Source organism: Chrysochloris asiatica, unplaced genomic scaffold (genome assembly GCF_000296735.1).
Source record: "Chrysochloris asiatica unplaced genomic scaffold, ChrAsi1.0 scaffold00118, whole genome shotgun sequence".
Taxonomy (NCBI): domain Eukaryota; kingdom Metazoa; phylum Chordata; class Mammalia; order Afrosoricida; family Chrysochloridae; genus Chrysochloris; species Chrysochloris asiatica.
The window spans coordinates 6,937,858-6,960,816 of NW_006408636.1; the positions used below are offsets into that span (position 1 = coordinate 6,937,858).

The 22,959-nt window shown below is 41.2% G+C and overlaps 1 protein-coding gene and 1 pseudogene across 1 annotated transcript; both read left to right on the plus strand.

The window, feature by feature from the left end:
* Positions 1 to 403: 403 nt before the first annotated feature.
* Positions 404 to 12,187, plus strand: DGAT2L6 (diacylglycerol O-acyltransferase 2-like 6). Its single transcript, XM_006868517.1, is given in 8 exon segments — positions 404 to 494; positions 5,167 to 5,277; positions 6,007 to 6,077; positions 6,564 to 6,768; positions 8,605 to 8,762; positions 8,764 to 8,783; positions 11,407 to 11,618; positions 12,033 to 12,187. Coding segments are annotated over 8 exon segments (1,023 nt in total).
* A 2,479-nt stretch (positions 12,188 to 14,666) lies between these two features.
* On the plus strand, positions 14,667 to 20,796 carry LOC102818910 (annotated as a pseudogene).
* Positions 20,797 to 22,959: the final 2,163 nt, after the last annotated feature.

A 22,959-nucleotide genomic window follows, 5' to 3' on the forward strand; every position in this document is an offset into this window, starting at 1 on the left:
AAAATTAGTGAATTGCTTTTCAAGGTTCCATTTAAGTCTAACCATTCTCTTTTCTGGCACAAATTTGCCAGGTTCCCCCACATTCGACGGCACTTAACAACAACAACAACAACCCACAGATAGAGCCACCTTGAAACTATTTCTGCATCATTGCAATTAGCTACACATGGAAAAAGAACAGGCAGGCTATATAAGATAGTTAAGACACTAACCTGAAACCTCGTGTGTGTAGGAAGTTGAGGCGGGGCTGAGTGAGAGCAGAGAAGACTGGTGGAAAGGTTAGGAAAACCTAAAATCCCCAACAGCTAAACACACAGGATGATAAATGGTTATAGCAAAGTACTTGTAATGAACTCTGCTTAAAAGGTTCTAGCCTTCTGTCAGGGCTTCTTGCCATAGCACCATGGCCATGGACTTCTTTTCTCTACTGGATCTTCAGGAGGGCCTTCAAACCCTCTCTGTTTTGCAATGGATCCCAGCCTATATATTGTTAGGTGAGTGAACCTTAGGGGCTAGAAAAAAATCTCTAGATGAAGAGGGATTCAAAGAGATCATCTAGCTGGTCTCCTGACTGGGAAGATCTGTCTCCCCACACAGAGAGACAGCTATTATTATACTCACCACTAGATTTCTCATCTCCCAAAGGAGAGCATGAAGGCCAGGAAAGATATCACCCTATCCTGCTCAGAAATTGCCCTCTGTGTAGTAGCTGAAAAGAGTCATTTTGGCGATGGAGAAAGGGGAAGAGCCTTCAGAGATGGTGTTACTAGGTAAGTGTAAGGTGATTTTCTCATATAAGACTATGGTGAGAGGATTCTGGAAAATATGAGTGATACCTGAATGACTCATTAGTTAGAATTTTCAGAAAGGACCAATTTTAATGGACTCAGAGCACAGTATTCATTAGTACTGGGCAAACAGGCCAAGAGTTTCAAGCTGTACCTAGCTAGAAATCACAGCTTTGTGAAACAAAACTAGTTTAGAATGTTTTCTTTCACCCGAGTTCACTGGGAGGCTGAGTTGAGATCATAACATGGAAAGAGAAGTTTCTCAAAAGATTGTGAGACTGAACAAATGGAGCTGAAGGGAGCTAGAAGACTAATGCTTTATATTTTGTGAATACTTAACACTCCAATTGCTGTCACAAGGCACAGATCTGGTGGAAGAAGCAGTGCAAAGGCATGTGTCTTAGGTTTCTCTGTGCACATCCCAAGGACATGGTCTAACTGAGCTACAGAGAGATCCACACAGTGTGAGGTCTTTGTTCAAAGCAGCCTACTCTGCCTTCTTCCCTTCTTCTGGGTTTTCCCAGGATGCACCTTTCTACTAAATGCAGGATAAATACACTCATAACTAAATGAATGTCTCAGGCTCATTTGGCACCTGTCCTTCCTTATAGTCTGTTTTACCTGATCATAATATCACTGCAGTGACTTTCCTTTAGTTATCATTTTGCATAATATATCTAGTTCATTATTTTATTTTCTGTATGCTTTAGATATGTTGTTACTGTTGTTAAGTGCTGTGAAGTCAGTTCCAACTTACAGTGACCCTGTATAGGATTTTCAAGGATTGGCTGGTGGGTTTGAACCACCGACCTTGCTGTTCAAACCAACATTGTGGTCCAGTGCTTATCCTACAGCGCCACACCAGGATTCCTATGTTTTAGATATATCACTTATAAATAGCCTATGACTGTATTTTTTAAAATACAGTTTTTTTTGATCATAGCATTTATATTTAATATGCGGGTCGCAACCGACTCGACAGTACTTAACAACAACAACATCGTTATAATGGACTCCTTGTGTGGCACTGTAGAATAAGCACTAGACCACAAGGTTGGTTTGAACCACATAGTCAGTGGTTCAAATCCACCAACCGCTCCTCAAAAACTCTATGCAGGGTTGGTATGAGGCAAAACCGACTCCACAGCACTTCACAACAAACAACAACAACATAGTTATAATGGACATATGGTATAGTGCTGTAGGATAAGCATTTGACTGAAAACCACAAGGTCAGTGTTTCAAGCCTACTAGCTGCTCCTTGGAAACCCTATACAGGGTCGCTATATTCAGAACTGACTTGATAGCACTTAACAACAACAACAACAATAGATAGAATATATGTGGGTTTAAAGCTACCATTCTTTCTCTCTCTTTTGTACTTTTTATTGTCCTATATGTCCTAGGTTTATTTTTCTCTCCTTTCTTGAGTTCTTTCAGATTATCTTTATCATTGCATTTGTTTCTCTCTAGTTTTTGTTGTTGTTGTTGTTTTAAATATTTTAGTGATTTGAGTGAAAGTTTACAGAGGAAATTGGTTTTCTACTCAACAGTTCATTCACATTTTGTTTTGTGACATTGACTGCAATTCCCACAATATAACAGCACTCTTTCCATTTTCTCCCTGAAATCCTGGACTCGTCTGTCCTTCATTTCTATTTCTTCCTGTCTTCTTCATTTTATCCCTAGACAAAAGGTCATAGGGTCGCTATGAGTCGGAATCTGCTCAATGGCAGTGGGTTTGGTTTTGGGGTTTTATTATTAAAGAGAAAACATTTATTTATGCATTTATGTATTTATGTACATGTGGAGTCCTGGTGTGGTGCTGTGGGTTAATGCGCTGGACTGCAAAGTCAGTTTGAATCACAAGGTCAGTGGCTCAAGTTCACCAGCTGCTCCTCGGAAACCCTATACAGGGTCACTATGGGTCGGAACCAACTCAACAGCACTTAACAATAACAACAACATATATGTATTCAAGAAGCCCTGACAGCATAGTGGATTATGAGTTGGACTGCTAACCACAAAGTCAACAGTTCAAATCTACCAGTCTCTCCTTGGGAGAAAGATGAGACTTTCTGTAAAGATTTACAGCCTAGGAAACCGTATACAGTGTCTCTATGAGTTGGAACCCACTCGGTAGCACACAACCAACCAAAATATATGTATTCAATCAGTCTACAAATATTTGTTGTACACTTACAGTGTACCAGGCACTGTTCTAAGTATTTAAACAAAATTTATTTGAGGCAAGATATAAAAGAAACAATACATTTGTTATTGTTGTTACATGCCATCGTTGGGTTCCAACTCATAGCAACCCTGTATAGGGTTTTCAAGAGGCAGCTGGTGGGTTTGAACTGCTAACCTTGTGGTTCGCAGTCCAGTGCTGATCCTACAGCACCACACCAGGAGTTTACCTTTAATCAGTAGTGATACTTTTTTATAAATTGAGGAATGTTTACAGAGCAGATCATCAGTTTTACATTCAGCAAATCATATACTTCGTTTCATCTCAATATCTCAATTATTGTAATCCCCTCCATATAGCATCACTTATGTCACTTCCTTCCTGAGCTTCCTGCCTGTAATGATTCCATCTGAAGATTAACCGGCAATTTTACTCTCATCTTTAATGAGGATCAGAAGTTGTTGTTAAGAGCCGTCGAGTCGACTCCGTTCCAACCCATAGCGACCCTGTATAGGTTTTCGGAGGAGCAGCTAGAGAACTTGAACCTACAACCTTACAGTTCAAACTGATCTTTCAGTCCAGCACATTAGCCCGCAGCACCACACGAGGACTCTGAGGATCAGAGGTATTAGGACTTTTATCTAGCAGGCTTCCCATAAAATTCCTTCCATCATTATTTTCCTGTTTAATTAGCATTCTTAGAATAGCTGTCTCAGCCAGTTCAGATACAGGTAAGTCAACCTATCACTAAGGTTTCTTCTAACTCAGGAATTATGGAACGTCAGGCCCTCAGGCCCTATGTTGTTGTTGTTAAGTGCCATCGAGTCGGGTTCGACCCATAGCGACCCTGTACAGGGTTTCCGAGGGTGTAAATCTTTACGGGAGTAGAAAGCCTCATCTTTCTCCCGCCCTATAAGACCCTCGAAATGATTTTGTCTGGCCCTGCCAAGGCAACTGCAGTTCCAGCCATCACATTGTTAAGTGTCATTGAGTTGGTTCAGACTCATAGCAACCCTGTATAGGGTTTCCAAGGAGCAACTGGTGCATTTGAACTGCCAACTTTCTGCCTCAAGCCAACCTTATGGTCCAGTGTTTTATCCCACAATGCCACACCAGGACTCCAGTCATCACATAAGGAGTGAGTTAATTAAATATTTGACCAAGTATAACAGGCTAATTTTGAAGTTGATAATTTTGTATGGCTGGCGAGTGACATTATAAATTTTGGCAGAAAAAAAGGTTTCCCACCCCTGTTCTACTTCATAACATGATTTTTAAAAGAAAATTTCATTCCTACTTTTTCTTACTATTTTCATCCATGACCCAAATAAAAGAGTCAAGCAACCCCTTTCTTTGAAACTCTTACCTACGGTGATGTGGCTACCTAGTCAAAGAAGCCATTGTCTTAGCTAGGTTTTCTTTTATTCACAATATATGTACTTAGCTCCTCTTTCTCATGAATACAGATTTAAAACTAAAATTCAATCCCCACATCTGTGAGATGTATAACATGTTTGTATTTCACAGCCTGCTGTGACCCTTTGCTGTTGTTGTTAAGTGCCATCGAGTTAGCTCTGGCTCATAGCGACCCTGTACAGAGTTTCTGAGGAACGGCTGGTGAGTTTGAACTGCCATCTTGCGGTCCAACCGACCTTGTGGTCCAGTGTTTATCTTACAGCACCACTCCAGGATGCTGACAAATATTTCCCCTTTGGCACCTTTGGGACGTTTTGAGGAGGACAAAACAGAACCATAGTAAAGCAATTTCTAATCCATGTTTTCTTATCAGCATCAAACAGCCTCTACATTGCAGGCAACCCCTCTTCACTAGAGCATGCTGATTTAGCAATTCAACAAAGAAAAGAAGGTCAAGCTTTCAGAAAGAATTTCCTAAGGACCCAGGATGGGAATGTTAGTCACCAGCCTGACGCATTGGGTCTTTCCCCTTGCCCTATAATGCTGCTCTTTGACCCCAACTGAGGTTTTTTACGCAATTAAGATTTCAGCCATCTAGGGGACTCAGACCCAAGGGCTCACAGGTTAGTTTTGATCACAGCAAAGCTAGGCTGGTGGGAGAGGAAAATCTCACATTAACTTTAACTCACTCCTTCAGAGAGATCAAAGTTATGAGAGGTATGCTGAAACTTGAAGGGAACTGAAAAACATAAACCCTTTGTGTCTCCTCAGGAGGTATTCCCACTATACTTGTGCCTTACTTTCTGATGTTCACTAAGTTCTGGACCTTGGCCATGTTCTTCTTAGCCTGGCTCATCTATGATTGGAACACTCACAGTCAAGGTGAGGGGATGGGACAGAGTGGCAGTCCCTGTCTGTGCTAAGGATGGAAAAATGACTCTAGGGTAATAGATGGAGAGAGTGGGAGAAGTAAAGGAAGAAGATGTGGGAGAGACAAAAGGAAAAGAGAGGGGAAAGAAAGGAAGATGAGTAGAATGGGGGTTGAAAAACACAGGGGAGGGAGAGCACGGCAAAGCTCAGCAAGGACAGAGATCTCTGCCATGTTCCCAGGAAACATCAAGGGGTTGAGGTTTCTGGGACACATGACCTCAGGCTGTCTCCATTTTCACTGGCTCCAGAGGAGCAGAGGTTTCTTATGCCTTGGGGACTGGATTTAGGGTCATTATCTATGTTCAGAACCGACTAGATGGCACTTAACAACAATAACAACAACATCTACACCTCTAAGAAGCTCTAGTGGTGCCATGGTCAAGCAATCTGCTGCTAACCCAAAGGTTGGCAGTTTGAACCCACCAACTGCTGAAAGAAAGATGAAACAGTCTGCTTTCATAAAGATTACCGACTTAGAAACCCTTTGGTAACAGTTCTACTCTGTCATATAGGGTTGCTATGAGTTGGGATCACCTCCACAATAACTGGTATCTACATTTCTGAGCTATAAAAGTATGGAAGTGTGAGAAGGAGGCCCCTCCTATGATATGAGGACTCTGAAAGAGAGTAAAGAGATTGGTAATGCCCTGTCTGCTTTTCTCTTCCCTGCTGTACACACAGGTGGTAGGCATTCAGCTTGGGTACGAAACTGGACACTCTGGAAGTATTTCTGAGATTACTTCCCAATAAAGGTAATTACCCTTCTTCTGGGTGCTCTTAGTCTCTGTTGCCCAGACTCTCCCTCCTCTCTCAGTTTCACATTTGCAACGGCTTTGTTGGCCAGCGGTGAAGGTCAAGACCCATAGATATAATGCCGAGTAGAAGTACAAGATGGGACAAGATGGAGAGCAGCTTTTCCTCACAGTGGTAAACCCAGATCAGCCTTTCTGAACATCATATGCCCTGGAAATCCTATGACCATTATGACATCCCTATTAACATGGATTTGGGGCTCCCCAAGTCCTCGTACGGCACTGTAGTATAAGCACTAGACTACTATCACAAGGTCTGTGTTCAAACCACTTGATGCTCCTCAGAAACCCTATAAAGGGTTGCTATGAGTAGGAACCAACTTGGCGACACTTAACAACAAGTGAAGCACAGGCTAACTGTTGGGTTTGCAGCCACATCTCTCTTCCTTCTTCCTACTCAGTGCTCTGACTCAATCTCTTTAACAGCTGGTGAAGACTCATGACCTCTCTCCCAAACACAACTACATTATTGCCAACCACCCCCATGGAATCGTCTCTTATGGTGTCTTCATCAACTTTGCCACTGAGGCCACTGGCTTTTCTTGGATTTTTCCAGCTATCACCCCCTCTCTAGGGACCTTGGAAGGAATCTTCTGGATCCCAATTGTGAGAGAATATGTGATGTCAATGGGTGAGTATAAGAAATCATTCCATTCTCTGGCCCATCTCAGGGCCCCATCCCCAATAAGACCGATAGTTCAATTCTCACTCCCTGCTGGAGTAAGGATTAGTAGAAGATGAGTCCAGACACAGTAGGCCAGGAACAGGAATAGAATTGTCTCCAGCAGGAAGAGCACACAGGCACCCAAGTTTGCCAAGGTACCAACTTATGTCCATGATTTGGGAGGCAGGGTTGGATAAAAGTGTAAGTTATAAGCATTCCTAAGAGTCACAAAGAGTCCTTTCAGAGGAAGAAACCAGAAGTCGAGTTCAGAGTCACAGACAAATTCAAAATCAGAAGGTGAAAGTCAAGCATCAAACCCAAATACAGGGGGAATAATTCATGAATGAGGTAGCTCATAGGAATTTTGCCAGACTTTCTTTGGGATGTCAGTTGACTTTTTTTGGTTAGTTATTTGTATGTTGTTGTTTTTAAGTGCTGTAGAGTCGGTTCCGACCCATAGCGACCCTGTACAGGGTTTCCAAGGGTGTAAATCTTTATGGGAGTAGAAAGCCTCATCTTTCTCCTGCGGAGCGGCTGGTAGTTTCGAACCACTGACCTTAAGGTTCGCAGCCCAATTTGTAACCACTACACTACCAGAGTTATTTGTATAGCAGCTCTCATTACAGAATGTCTTCAAAGCATTTTAAAGTGTTTCATACTAGCTGGTATGCTCCTGGTCCATACACTTTATCTCCTGGGAAACCTTTCACCCTTGCATAAGACACTATGGAATAAAGGATAGGCATTCATCAGAGTTCAGAACAACTTCCCAACAGCAGGCCTAAAGCCAGGGCATTGTGGCAGATAGCCTTCTCTCTGGATGAATTCCCATCTTTCAGGATACCAGAAAGCAGTGGAAGCCAAACATGTAAAGGTAAAATGCAGGTTTTGGAGGCAGGAGCAGGGGTGGAGGTGCCAGGTGAAACCACTTGATCTGCAAAGGCTGTTATCTGCTTCCCTGTGCAGTTGACATGGCCCTGGAGCTGGGGTCTCTCTTAATGGATTGTTGTGTTGTTGTTGTTGTTAAGTGCTGTCCTGACTCACAGAAACCCTGTAAAGGGTTTCCAAGGAGCTCTGCTGGGTTTGAACTGTCATTCTTGCAGTTAGCATCCAGTGCTTATCCTACATCACCACACCAGGATAGTGGAGGCAATTCCGGCCATACCAGGAAATAATAGAAAACTAGTACAGGGTAAAAATGGGAGACAAAATGAATAAAGACTCTGTAACTACTATTGAACAAGAGTCTCACCTTTATTTTATTGTTCAACTGCACTTCAGTTTGGTTTTGAGTAGGCTCCTGGGTCTACCTACTCTCCAGCAACCCCCACTAATGGTTCCCCTTTGGCAGGTTGCTCTTAGAGAGGAAGCAAGTTGACAGTAGCTAGTTTTTGAACACTCCTAGAAGAGTGAACTCTAGAGGGTCTCCAGAATTGCCAGTCAAGCAGAGTAGAGAAAAGAGCAGTGGTTCATGGGTAGGGATGGAAGAGGATGGAGTCAAATAGTATTGAGTTGAGAGTAGTAGGCTATAGGGGCGAGTGGAGTCAAATATTATTGAATTAAGAGTAGTAGGCTATGGGGGCAGAGAAATTAAGTACAAAACCAACCATAGAGGCACAGACTTCCAAGGTAAGGATCTGACCCTAAGGACCAATCTCAGACTAGGGTTAATCCAGGCTATGGAGGTCAAAGACAGAGAAGGGTGGAAATAGAATTGTCTTCAGTAGGAAGAGCTCACAGGAATGTCTTATCCCATCTTCAGGCACCAAGTTCGTTATGTCATTTCACTCTTTGGTTTCACAGGTGTGGGACCAGTGAGTGAGTTTGCTTTGAACTACTTACTGACACAGAATGGCTCAGGCAATGCAGCAATTATTGTGGTGGGTGGAGCTACTGAAGCCCTCTTGTGCCGACCAGGAGCCTCCACCATCTTTCTCAAAAAGCGCAAAGGTTTTGTGAAGCTGGCTGGCACTGAAGACTGGGTGGGTCCCTAAGTTTTTGTGCTCTCTTTTTAAGGTGCCATAAGCCCTCTGTAGCATCTTTCCAGAATGGTACCCTTCCTGAGAAACCTCTTAGGAGGGGGCCTCTCTTCACCCCAATTATTACTCTCTACCCTTCCCATTTCACTTAGAGCAAGAGTCAAAGTCCTTACACTGTGCCTTAAGGGTGTTTAGCCCTCCAGGCACATTCTGTGGACACTTTTTAAAGTTGAGATTGGAGAAAGAACAACAGATGCCTTTCTGCACATTAACTTGATAGGCTGAGGGACTGGGGGAGTTACTCTATATCAACTCTGCTTTTAAGGAACTCACAGTCTAAGGGGAAGACAGACACGTGCACATGTAATTACAAAATATATCCAGAGTCCAACCACTTCTTAATACCTTGACTACCATCCCCTGGTCTAAACTACTATTATATTGTTGTTATTGTTGTTAAGTGCTGTCGAGTCAGTTCTGACCCATAGTGACCCTGTATAGGGTTTCTGAGGAGCAGCTGGTGAGCTTGAACTGCCGACCTTGCAGTTCAAACGGCTTTGCAGTCTGGTGCATTAACCCACAGCGCCACACCAGGACTCCATTATATCTCCCCTGAATTACACTGCCAGGTCTTCTTGCTTCTATTCCTACTGCCTCCATCCCAACAGTCTACTCTCCACTGCAGCCAAGATGATCCTATACAAGTTAGATCATGTCACTACTAAAAATGTCCTAGTGGTTACCATTTCACTCAATGCAAAAGCCGAAGTCCTTACAAGTGTCTGCAAGATTCTAAATGATCTGGTACCAGGTCCCTGTCTGACCTCATCATTCACTACTCCTCCCCTTGCCTGCTCTGTAACAGCAACACTGGCCTCTTTATTGCCATCCAAACAGGCCGCAGGCCAAGAACTAACTACTTGTTCTTGGAACACTATTCCTCCAAATAACTACTTGGTTCATTCCTCTACCTCTTTCAAGTCTTTGCTCAAACATCACCTCTTCAATAAGGTCTACCTGACCATCCTGCTCTATGGTTTCCCCAATGCACTTCTGTATATCATCTATTTTATTTATGTATTTTGTTTATTACCTGTCTTCCCCTAAGGTAAACTTCATGAGGACAGAGTTTCTGTATTTATCAATGGTATTAACTGATGTATCTTCAGGATCTAAAACACTGCTGGCACACAGAAAGAATGCAAATATTTGTTGAATGAATGAAATACTATAATCTAAATATGTTCAGTGTGGTTTGAGAGCACCAACTGATGCAAAGACATTGAAGCATAGGTGGGTGACATCTGAATTGTGAACTGAAACATTAGTAAATATAGGTCAGACCAAAAAGGCATTCAATGTGTCAGGAATTGTGCCAGACCCCTGGTATTCAAAAACAAATAAGACAAAGTTCTACCATTTATTGACTTGCTGTCTACTGGAGGTAAGCATATAATTGTAATATTGAGTTAGGGTAGTGTTAGTGTAGGAGAGAGGAAGCTCTAAATGAGGGTCTTCTAATACACACTAGGGGAGATTATTGTTGTTGCTAAGTGCCGTCAAGTCAGTTCCAACCCATAGTGACCTTGTATAGGGTTTCCAAAGAGCAGTTAGTGAGCTTGAACTGCCAATCTTGCAGTTCAAACTGATTTTGCAGTCCAGTGCATTAACCCACAGTGCCACAACCAAGGTAGATTAGAGATGGCCAAAGAAAGTCTTCAAGGGACACTGCGTATTGAAGGGCAAAATAGAAGTATCTACATATAGACAGAGGGAAGGTGTTTCAGAGAGCATTGTGTACAAAGATACATAGATGAGAGAATTTGGCACATTTAGTATGGATAAGCAGATTGCAAAGAAGGAGTGGGAGAGGTGAAGCTAGCTAGGCAGGCAGAGTTAGAGCATAAAGGCCATGCACCACCCATCTGTCAATTTGTCATATTGTAGTGGCTTGTATGTTGCTATGATGCAGGAAGCTATATCTCTGGTATTTCAAATATCAATAAGAACAGCCTTGGTAAGCAGGTTTCATACTAAGACAGGAGAAAAGGGAGAAAGCTTGGTGATCTACTTCCAAAAATTAGCCAGTGAAAATCCTAGAGATCACAACAGAATTTTGTCGGATGTTATGCTGAAAGATGAGCCTCCTAGGTTGGAAGACACTCAAAATACACCATAAGCTAGAACATACCAAGGATTGTGAAGATGGTTCAGGGCCAGGCAACATTTCCTTTTGTTGTACATGAGGTCACAATGAGTTGGAGCCAACTCAACAGCAACTAAGTAACATGGTACAAAATGAGGAGCTATAGAAGAACTCTAAGCAGAAGAGTGATATGCCAAGATATGCAGTTTAGGAAGATCACTCTTGATGTTGGGTGCAATGAATGTAGTTAGATAGCCTGAGATTAGTTTATTCTCACCATAGGACAAGAAGTAGCAGCTCCCCTTAATGGGTTTAGCTGGGAGGAATGAGACTTGGTGTCAGAAATGTTTGAATGCTTAGGTTCTTGTTCTGTAATAGTTCTTATACTGTAATGGAGAGATTGGAGAAGTTTTCCACCCTGGAAAAGGTTTTGCTGGGAAGCTTTTTAGAAGAGCTCATACTTTGACTCCCTCTTTGCAGGTCATATCTTGTCCCTTCTTATTCTTTTGGAGAGAATGAGGTTCACAATCAGGAAACTTTCCCTGAGAGCACGTGGATAAGGTTCTTCCAAAAAAGCTTCCAGGACACATTCAGAAAAATCCTGGGTCTAAATTTCTGTACTTTCCATGGCCGAGGCCTCACTCGTGGATCCTGGGGCTTCCTTCCTTTCAATCGGCCCATTACAACTGTTGGTAAGCGTTTTAGTACCCCAGTCCCTAGGTCATCCATCAAGTCCCAGGGGACGCAGCTCACAATTGGAATTCCAGTGGGTGTGGTTGAGAGCAAAGTGTGAGGACAACTAAAATGATAAGGCTCATGGCCATTGGAAAGGATGGAAATAAAGAGTGCAACAGCTACTATGATAGCATTCTCACACATTACTTCACTGTTGTTGTTCTCCTGAACTTACTTTCATTATTTTGGATATACAAGGGATGTGATTAGAGAATGATGGATAGGCTACAGCTGGAGCAGATGGTAAGAATGAAGGAAAGGAAGGGGACCCAGACACTGAATTCCAGTACATGTCCCCCACTAAGGGATGAATAGTTTGGATAGTATGGAGGATTCTGATGCGGGGACTTGTCTCTTCTCCTTCCCCATAGTTGGAAAGCCCATACCAATCCCCAGGATCCAGAATCCCAACAAGGACACAGTGGACAAGTACCATGCACTTTACATCAGTGCCCTGCATAAACTGTTTGACAAGCACAAGGTTAAACATGGCTTCCCTGTGACACAAGAACTGACAGTCATATAACAAGAACTCAGTTAAACCCCCGAAGTCATGAAGAATCCAAGAAGGGTCATGGGGAAAGAAGGCTTTAGGATAGGGGAGGGTCTCAGATATGATAGGGGCCAAACCAGAAAAAACTTAATGAATTAGGATCCCAGCAATGAAATCCTATAGGCTATCTGCTCCTGTAAAGATTTACAGCCTCGGAAACCCTGTACAGGGTCCCTATGAGTCAGAACCGACTTTATGGCACACTACTACCACCAAGTTTGATTTTAGAAAAGAAACCAGCAGGGCATGGGAGGGCTGGGGAGTGTTCGCTAGCAGAGAAGGCAGCTCTATCACTCACTAACCCAGTTTAGGAAGCAAAATCTTGTGAGTCATCTTTTCTACACATCTTTTTTTCTTTCTTTTTTTTTTTTTTGCCTTCTGACTCCAACCTATTCACTGATCAGAGTAATTAGAAGCCAAAGAACACTGTGCCCCTTCCTCCTAAACCTTCAGGTGTAGGTATCAAGCCTTTTCTAGAACAAGGGTGGGTTGTAACCTCCCAGGTCCTTCTTCATATATATATATACACAAAGAGGGGGTCTTGAATATGGACTCCTGACTCAAGCAGACAGGCTTCCCCCAAGAGTGGCAGAGTACTAGACAAAAATTTGTACTCTTTTTTTCTATAAAAATAAAGTTCTACATATATAAATCAAGATGTGACTATTTCCTAATTACTCTGTGGTTCACTCCTGGGCTTTCCTCAAACGTAAAGTTTTCTCTTTTGACCAAAAAGCTGGTCTGTAGGAAGCCATGTTCCTCTTCTCTATTCACCATTTCCATTGTTCCTGACAGAAAGGTGAGAAAGTGGAACTAGAGCTTCTACATTGTGTAGGAGACAGATCTATCTCTTCTGATCCCACATTTCTATTCTGGGTCAGAGGGAGGAAAGGAACCACAAGATCATGTATCATCTGAGATTTTGCTTGTTGTCAAGTACCTACTGTGTATGATTGGCAGGGGCCATGATGGCTCTGATAAGGAATACATTGCAACAACACAGAGCAGCGAGAGACCCAATGTATGAAGAAAGCCCATTATACTGCAGAGCAGCAGTAGGTGCCTTGTTGATTTGGCAGAGCCTCAGGAGATTTCATGCAGGGACCTTGCTGGCTTTGTAGTTTGGCAGAGGCCATGTCACCAAAGGGCAGAGCAGCGGAGGACCCTAAGCATGAAGGATTCATTGTTAAGCAAGGCCACAATGGGTCTCCCCTTGGAAGGCAAGGCCCCAGGAGGAATCTCATGTGGGGACTCTGCAGTTTCTGTCTCTTTGTTTTAATCAGCTTATTTTTAATTTTCTTGATTTTATAATAGAAGTTTTCAGTAGAATCTTAGTAAGAATTATATTAGAGATTTGAAACTTGTTTTTAGGCACCTTCACACCATATTCAATCATGTGTAGTCCTAAAGAATGCTTTTCATACTAACAATAAGTTTCACCACTAGGAAAAACCAGCTAAAGTTTTCGCCAGTCCAAGTTTAAGATTACATTCAACATTCTGTGTAGTTTCAGTCAGGGACATTAAGACCCCTAGAAAATTAGCTAAAATGCATTTGAGGGCTAAGGGAATAGTAATAGATCATAAGCAGAAATTTAACTAGATGTTTTGTATAGAGAAGTTTTTATAAGAAGGAAGTTGTTTCATTTATTTTTAACTACAAAACTTTAAGTGCTTTTTTATGTTCTTGTTTTTCTTGTTTAATCAATCATGAGAAACAACTGTGTTATCAGTTACCATAGCAAATAATGTTTAAGTACATGTTATGATTAATGAATCTATAGAAAATAATAGGTGAAGGTAGAAATAGGAGTTAAGATTTAGAATTATGTTTTAAGGTTAACCTGACATTTTAAGAACAGTAAGGTTTGCTTACAGAAATCAGATATTGTCTAACTACGTAAAGGGGAACAAGGAAAATTTTGATATTCTTGATGCTCTATATTGAAATGATTAAATTGTATGATTTAGACCACTACTTTGAAAAGAATGATTAATAGATTGATGGTATATAGTAGTATAAAAGCTGTTTGAGAATCTGAAATAAAAAAGAGGAGAAATAAAATGTGAGAGAAGATTCACCATTCATCGAGACCCATTTATTCTGTGAGCTTCATTTCTTCGCCAATGCCATATCTCTCTCTAAGGACCCCCCAAATAAGTGTGTCATGGCTGGTCCACGACATATGAAAACATTGATTTTACAACCTTTGTTACTTTTATTATAATTTTGATTTGGATGAAAGTTTACAGATCAAATTCATTTTCCATTAAACAATTCACACCCCTTTAGTTTTGTGACACTGATTGCAATCTGCACAATGTAACAGCACTCCTCCCACTTCCTCCCTGTGTTTACCATTTCTCTTCATCCTCTCCTATCCTTTCCTGCCTTCTGAGCTTTATCCCTGGGAAAATTCTGTCCTTTTGATTACCTATGACTGATTGCTCTAATGAATGCACACCTCTTTGGTTTGTTCACTTTATAGGCCTTTCTACAGTTTGACTAATAGACTAAGATGAAGGAGAGGCAGACTACTTCTGAATGTTTAACCACTGAAAACCTTATGAATGGCAGTGGAACACTGTCAGAAAAAGAATATTGGATATTGACACATTATGACTGTTATTGTTGTTGGGTGCCATTGAGTCAGTTCTGACTTGCTGCGACTGTATGTACAACAGAACTAAACACCACCTGGTTCTACGCCATCCTCACAATTGCTGCTATGATTGAGTCCACTGTTGCCATCACTATGCCAATCCATCTCTTTGGGGGTCTTCCTCTTTTACGCAGTTCTCCACTTTACCAAGCATGATGTCCTTCTCCAGGGACTACTCCCTCCTGACAAATGCCCAAAGTATGAGAGACAAAGTCTAGCCATCTTGACTTCTAAGGAGCATTCTAGTTGTACTTCTTCCAACACTGATTTGTTTGTTTTTCTGGCAGTGTATGATACCTTTAATATTCTTCTCCAGCACCATAACTCAAATGCATCAATTCTTCTATGGTCTTCCTTATTTATTGTTGAACTTTCATGTGCATATGAGGCTATTAAAAATATCATGGCTTGGGTCAGGTGCACCATAGTATATCAATCTGATATCTTTGTTCTTGAACACTATAAAGAGGTTTTGTATAGCAGATTTGCCTAATGCAATATGTCGTTTGATTTCTTAACTGCTACTTAAATGAGTGCTGATGGTAGATCCAAGCAAAATGAAGTCTTTGACAACTTTAATCTTTCTCCACTTATCATGATGTTATTTATTGGTCAAGTGGTGAGGATTTTTGTTTTCTTTACATTGAGGTGCAACCTCATTATGACTGTTGTTGTTAAGTGCCGTTGAGTCGGTTCTGACCCATAGCGACCCTGTATAGTGTTTCCAAGGAGCAGCTGGTGAGCTTGAACCATCAACCTTGCAGTTCATACGGCTTTGCAGTCTGGTTCATTAACCCACAGTGCCACATCAGGACTCCTAGCACTAGAATATTGTCAGATATAGTGCTGGAAGATGAGCCCCTCAGGTTGGAAGGCACTCAAAATATGACAAGGTAAGAGCTGCCTCCTCAAAGTAAAGTTGACCGTGATGACACAAATGGAGTAATTCTTTCAGAAACTTCATTTGTTGATGGGGCACAACTCAAAATGAGGGAAAACAGCTGCAAACATCCATTAATAATTAGAACATAGAACGTATGAAGTATGAATCTAAGAAAATTGGAATTTGTCAAAAATGAAAGGGAACACATAAAAATTGATGTCCTAGGCATTAGTGAGTTGAAATGGACTAGTATTAGTCATTTTGAATCTAACAGTCATCTGGTTTACTAAACCGAGAATGATAAATTGCAGAGGAACAGTGTCATATTCATCCTTAAGAAGAACATGTCAAAATCTATCTTGAAGTATAATTCTGTCTGTGATAGGATAATATCCATACGCCTACAAGGAAGACTCAATACTATTATTCAAATTTACACACCAACCACTAAAGCCAGTGATAATGAAATTGAAGAATTATAGGAATTTTTCAGTCTGAAATTGATCAAACATGCAATCAAAATGTATTGATAATTACTGGTGATCAGAATGCAAAGGTTAGAAACAAAGACGAAGGTTGGAAAATATGGCCGTGGTGATAGAAATGATCCTAGAGATAGCATGATGAAATTTTGCAAGACCAATGACTTATTCATTGCAAACATCTTTTTAAACAACATAAAATACAACTATACACATGGACCCCTCCAGATGGAATACCCATAAATCAAACTGACAACATCTGTGGAAAGAGATCTCATAACCAAAACAAGGCCAGGGGCAGACTGCAGAACAAATCATCAATTGCTAATATGGAAGTTCAGACTGAAGCTGAATAAATGAAAACTAGAGTCCATATGAGCCAAAATTTGGCCTTGAACACATCCCACCTGAATTCAGAGATCTCAAGAATGGATTTGATGCATTAAACACTAATGACCGAAGATCCAGAATTGTTGTGGAATGATATCAAGAACATCATATAGGAAGAAAGCAAAAGGTCATTAAGAAGACAAGAAAAAATAAAAGACCAAAATGAATGTCAAAAGAGGATCTGAAACTTGCTCTCCAGCATAGAGATGCTAAAGCTAATGGAAGATATGAGAAGGTAAAAGAGCTGAACAGAAATTTTCAAAGGGCTGCTAGAGAAGACAAAGTCAAGTACTATAATAAAATGTACAAAGACCTGGAGTTATAAAGCCAAAAGGGAAGAACACGCTCAGCATTTCTCAAGCTGAAAGAACTGAAGAAAAAATGCAAGCCTCGACTAGCAATATTGGAGGATTCTATGGGCAAAATACGGAATGATGCAGAAAGCATCAAAAGAAGATGGAAATAGCCCAGAGCCCCAGAGTCAAAGCCGGTTCTGGTTCCAGTTTTGCGGAAGCCTGCCTCCTCCTCCTCTTCCAACATGAGAGATGCTGCTGTGTCTTCCTTGCAGGTGGAGTGGTCATGGCCATCTCCAAGACCACAGTAGCACCCATTGAATGGGTCAAGCTGCTGCTGCAGGTGCAGCATGCCAACAAGCAAATCACTCCAGATAAGCAGTACAAAGGCATTATCGATTGTGTGGTTTGGATCCCCAAGGAGCAGGGAGTCCTGTCCTTCTGGCATAGTAACCTGGCCAATGTCATCAGATACTTCCCCACCCAAGCTCTCAACTTTGCCTTCAAAGATAAATACAAGCAGATCTTCCTGGGTGGTGTGGACAAGAGGACCCAGTTTTGGCGCTACTTTGCCAGCAATCTGGCATCCAGTGGTGCTGCTGGGGCAACATCCTTGTGCTTTGTGTAACCTCTTGATTTCGCCCGTACCCATCTAGCAGCTGATGTGGGGAAAGCTGGTGCTTAAAGAGAGTTCAAAGGCCTTGGTAACTGCCTGGTTAAGATCTCCAAGTCTGATGGGATTAAGGGTCTATACCAAGGTTTTAATGTGTCTGTGCAAGGTATTATCATCTACCAGGTTGTCTACTTCGCATCTATGACACTGCAAAGGGATTGCTTCCAGATCCCAAGAATATGCACATCTTTGTCAGCTGGATGAGCGCTCAATCTGTCATGGCTGTGGCTGGGTTGACTTCCTACCCATTCGACACCGTCGTCGCATGATGATGCAATCAGGGCACAAAGGAACTGATATCATGTACACAGGCTGTTGGAAGAAGATTGCCCATGATGAAGGAGGCAAAGCCTTTTACAAGGGTGCATGATCCAATGTGCTCAGAGGCATGGGTGGCGCTTTTGTGCTTGTCTTGTATGATGAAATCAGAAGTATACATGAGTTATTTCCTAGTTTGTTTTCCCCTGTGAATGGGCATGTTGTATTATAGAACATATCTTGAGCATTCTTGACAGACTGTTGGCTGTCTATAACCATGGCAATATCTACTGGTTGAAAATGGGATGCAATAATATTTGTCTGACCAGTTTTCTCTTAAAGCCATTTCCATGATGATACTGATGATGATGATGCGACTCAATTATATTTTTTATTTCAGTCACTCCTAATAAAGAAAAAATTGAAGGAATAAAAAGATCTGGGGGAAAAAAAAAGAAGATGGAAGTCAAGGTATGAAGTTTTCAAGAGGGAATTTAGTTTCAGAGCATGCAGGGATAGGTAGAATCCTCACTGAATAGTTTTCATCTTGTCTAGATGGGTCTGGTGAAAGGAGATGGGAATAGGATTCTTTTGATTCAATAGTGAGTAATTGTTATCATGACTAACTGCGACTGTCACAACTGTAAAGGTAGAAGTTTTGTAACATAAAGCGGGGAGTCCTGGTGTGGCACTGTGGGTTAATGCGCCAGTCTGCAAAGCTGTTTGAACTGCAAGGTCAGCGGTTCAAGCTCCTCAGTAAACCCTATACAGGGTCGCTATGGGTTGGGCCTGACTCGTGGGACCCAAATCAGAGAAGCAGTGACACCAGAGATGGAGGCAAAGGCATGGAGAAATTAAGCAGCTCAGGACTCTAGATTCATGGAAAGAGGAAGGCTCTGTGCTGGCGGCCAGCAGGCAGGCTTGCAGAATGTGTCCTTTGTTGAAATGATTATATATTTCTGAGTGTTTTTGTATACATCAAACAAACAAACAAAAAACCCAGGGGGAATAGAAGCAAATACTGTTAAATGATGATGCATGGAAGGGATTTTAGTCATTGCAATGAAACAAAAACAGTCTTCTCCCATGTAATCTATCACTCAATTCACAATAAAAGCTTTTAGAAAAAGAAGATGGAAGGAATACACAGAGTAACTGTACCAAAAAGAAATGATTGATGTTCAACCATTTCAAGAGATAGTATATGATTAATAGTCAATTATACTGAAGGAAGAAGTCCAAGGTGTACTGAAGACATTGGCAAAAAAAACAACAACAAAACAAGGGTCTGGGAATGGAAGGAATACACATTGAAATCTTTCAACAAACTGAAGCAGCACTGGATGCACTTCCACATCTATGCCAAGAAATTTGGAAGACCTGGCCAGCCAATTCCAAAGAGAGATGACCCAACAGAATGTGAAAATCATCGGACAATATTATTAATATCATATGCAAGTAAAATTTTGCTGAAGATAATTCAAAAACAGCTACAACAATACATTGAAAGGGAACTGCCATAAGTTCAAGACAGATTCAGATGAGGACATGGAATGAGCCATATCAATGGTTATGTCAGATTAAATCTATCTTGACAGACAGCAGAGAATATCAAAACAATATTTACCTGTATCTCAAATTGATGAACTTGACCTACACCTATAGATGCAGTAGCTCAAAAGAGGGAACAAATCTTTACGGCGAGGATCATTCCCACCCACCTCAATACACAAGGTAGACAGGAATGGGCAATGGGGGGAAGCAACAAAGGCAAGAAGTGACTGGCTTACAAGCTTTCAAGATGGAGCCTAGATCCAGAGGGCGCAGAGGAAGGTAGAATCTCCACTGAGTAGTATCCAATCTGTCTGGGCAGGACTGATGAAAGGAGATGGCGATAGCACTCATGTGTTACAATAGTGAATAATTACTATCAGGACTGACCGTGAGAGTTGGAAATGTAAAGGTAGACATTTTGTAGCAAAAGGAGGGGAGTGGTTGACTTTGCAGGCCAGGAGCGGAGGCCTCTGGGACCATCAAGGGAGAATAGTGGAGTGCGAGAGGGACCCTACCCAGAGAAACAGTGACGCCAGAGATGGACGCAGAGATGATGACGTGGAAAGACAGAGCAGCTGGAAACTCTAGACCCAAAGAGGGAGAGGGGCTGTGTGCTGATGACCAGGGGGCAGGCTTGCAGAGTGTACCCTTTGGTTGGTTGATGATGCATGGAGGGGATTGTAACCATGGCAATGTAACAATATACGATAGGATGAATGTAAAGCTAATGTTCTCCCATGTAAACTATCACATAATTCACAATAAAACAGTTAAAAAAAAAGAAAATGTTCAAGAACAACAACAGAAAAGATATTTACCTGCAGAGGCTTTTGACTGTGTGGGACATAACAAGCTAGAGATAGTATCGCAAAGAATGGCTATTCCAGAACACTTTATTGTGACCCTGTGGAATCTGTACAGAGATCAAGAGAACACTGAATGTTTTGAAACGTGAAATTTTAAATGCAAAATAAATTGCTTAATCCATCACCCATTGGTGGAACTCAAATTTGTTGGTAATTTTTGTTGTTGTTAAAATAAATAGTATTGTGAATGTCTAATTTTACTATAATAAATTGAATTCTTGAAACAGGTTGTTGAATCAAAATGTGAACATTTACTGGTGCACTGGAAGCAAGAGATGACAATGCAGACTTGGCCATGTACTAGAACCACACCATGAACAAACAATCTAGAAAATGGCACCGATAACAAGGATATGAAACTCTTTGAGAGGGTAGACCCTAAATTCCCAAGGAACATGTGCTTTGCCAAGAAGTACAAGAAAGGCCTGAGGAAGATGCAGGCCAACAATGCCAAGGCCATAGATGCATGTGCCGAGGCCATCAAGGCTCTCATAATGTCTAAGAGGAATGAACTTGAATGAGAACAGTGCACCCCTCCTTACTAAACCAGACACAAAAAACCAAAATGATGTTGACTACATTTCTGGGTGGGGGACAGTTAGAAGAGAGTGATATGCTGGGTTGTGATGTCACCTTTATATGACCTTGGGTCACACTCAAGAGTCCCCTCCCCCTAAGTCCAGTCTGGTGATATCTATCTCCCCAGGAATATCTCCCACCAAGTTGATTTCCCTCCCTTCCCCAAAGCATTTCATATCCATAGGGACTGAATATCAAACCCTAACCTTCTGTAGTGACCAGATTCTTTCTGTTCCCATCTCTTCCAGGAGTTAATACATGGTGTGAATTGCAATCTATTGAAATGAAATGAAGGGTATGATATGTTGAATGTAAAATTCATATAAAAAGTTTTTAAAAAAATTTTTAATTAATAAAAGACACTATCAAAAAATGAAAAGGCAATTCACACAATAAGAGAAAATATTTGCAAATCACTTATCTGATAAGGGTCCACTACTTAGAATATATAAATAACTCCTACAACTCAACAGTAAAATGACAAATAACCCAATTTACAAATGGTCAAAGGATTTGAATAGGCATTTCTCCATAGAAGATATACAAATAAAAAGATGCTTAACATCATTAGTCATTAGGGAAATCCTTATCAAAATCAAAATGGCATACCACTTCACTACCACTGGGATTGGTATTATCAGATCAATAGAAAATGACAAGTGTTGACAAGGATGTGGAGAAACTGAAATCATCATACATTGTTGGTGGGAACGCAAAATGGCACAGCTATGGAAATTCTTTGAAAGTTCATCAAAAGGTGAAACAGAATTGATCCAGCAGTTCCACTCCCAGAAAACTGAAAATATATATTCACACAAACGTTGTATATGAATGTTTGTGTGATATTATCAGAACTGATAATATTTTAAAAGTGGAAATAACCAAGTGTCCATCAATTGACGAATGGATAAACAAAATGTGGATATCTACATAATGGAATAATATTTGGTCAAAACAAGGAATAAGTTCTGATACATATAATAGGAATGAACCTTCTAAACATTATGCTAAGTTAAAGAATTTAGTCATAAAGGAATAAACATTGTTTAATCCCACTTTTATTAAATATGTAGAATTTGGCATATATATATAATGATCAAAGGAGCTCTGATAGCGTAGTGGTGAGGAGTCAGGCTGCTAACCTCAAGATCTGCAGTTAGAAACTACTAGCCATTCCGCAGGGGAAAGATGAAGCGTTCTGCTCCCATAAAGATTTACAGCTTCAGAAACCTTATGCAGGGTTGCTGAGTCAGAATCAACTCCACGACATACCACAACCACCAATACCATAGTGGTATCAAAGCTTATTAATGGTCACCAGGAATAGGGGAGTATGAGTCATTGCTTAAGGTATTTGTTGTGAAGTGCCTTTGAGTCGGTTTTGACCCATAGCGACCCTGTGTAGGGTTTCCAAGGAGCGGCTGGTGAGCCTGAAGTGCTGACCATGTGGTTCAAACAGACTTTGCAGTCCATTGCATCATTAACCCACAGCGCCACACCAAGACTCCATATATACGCAAATAGGAATCACAAGGAGGATTCCTATTTAACTATTGTTGCATGGAGGGGACTGCAATCATTGAAATGAAACAAAGTATATGATTTGTTGAATGTAAAACAGATGATCTCATCTGTAAATCCTCACTTAATAATAAAAAGTTAAATATATAAAAATAAATAAATGAATATATATATATATATATATAATTTTGTATGATTGATGATTCTACGGTGAGCATACCTTACTAGTGTTGTTGTCTACCCTATATACCTACCTACTGCTTGGCTGAAATTTTTGCCATGAGAGTAAGTTCCCAGTCAGCCAGTCTTTTTTAAAACTAAGTTTTATCCCCTAAGAACTTGATTGAACCTCAGCATAGTGATCCCGCTTGGTCACCTTAGAGCAGGTGGTGGGCCAGCAACATCTGGTGCATGGGGTCCCCAGCTGATCTCCTCCCTCCCTGCCTTCCTCGGATGGCGGCTGTTTATGCTGGACGTGTGGCCAGAGACGGGTAAGGATCATGTGGAACCTCGGCTACTTAAGACAGAGCCATTGCCATGCTGCAATGAGTCTCAATGACTGGTAAGACTGAGGAATTCGCACT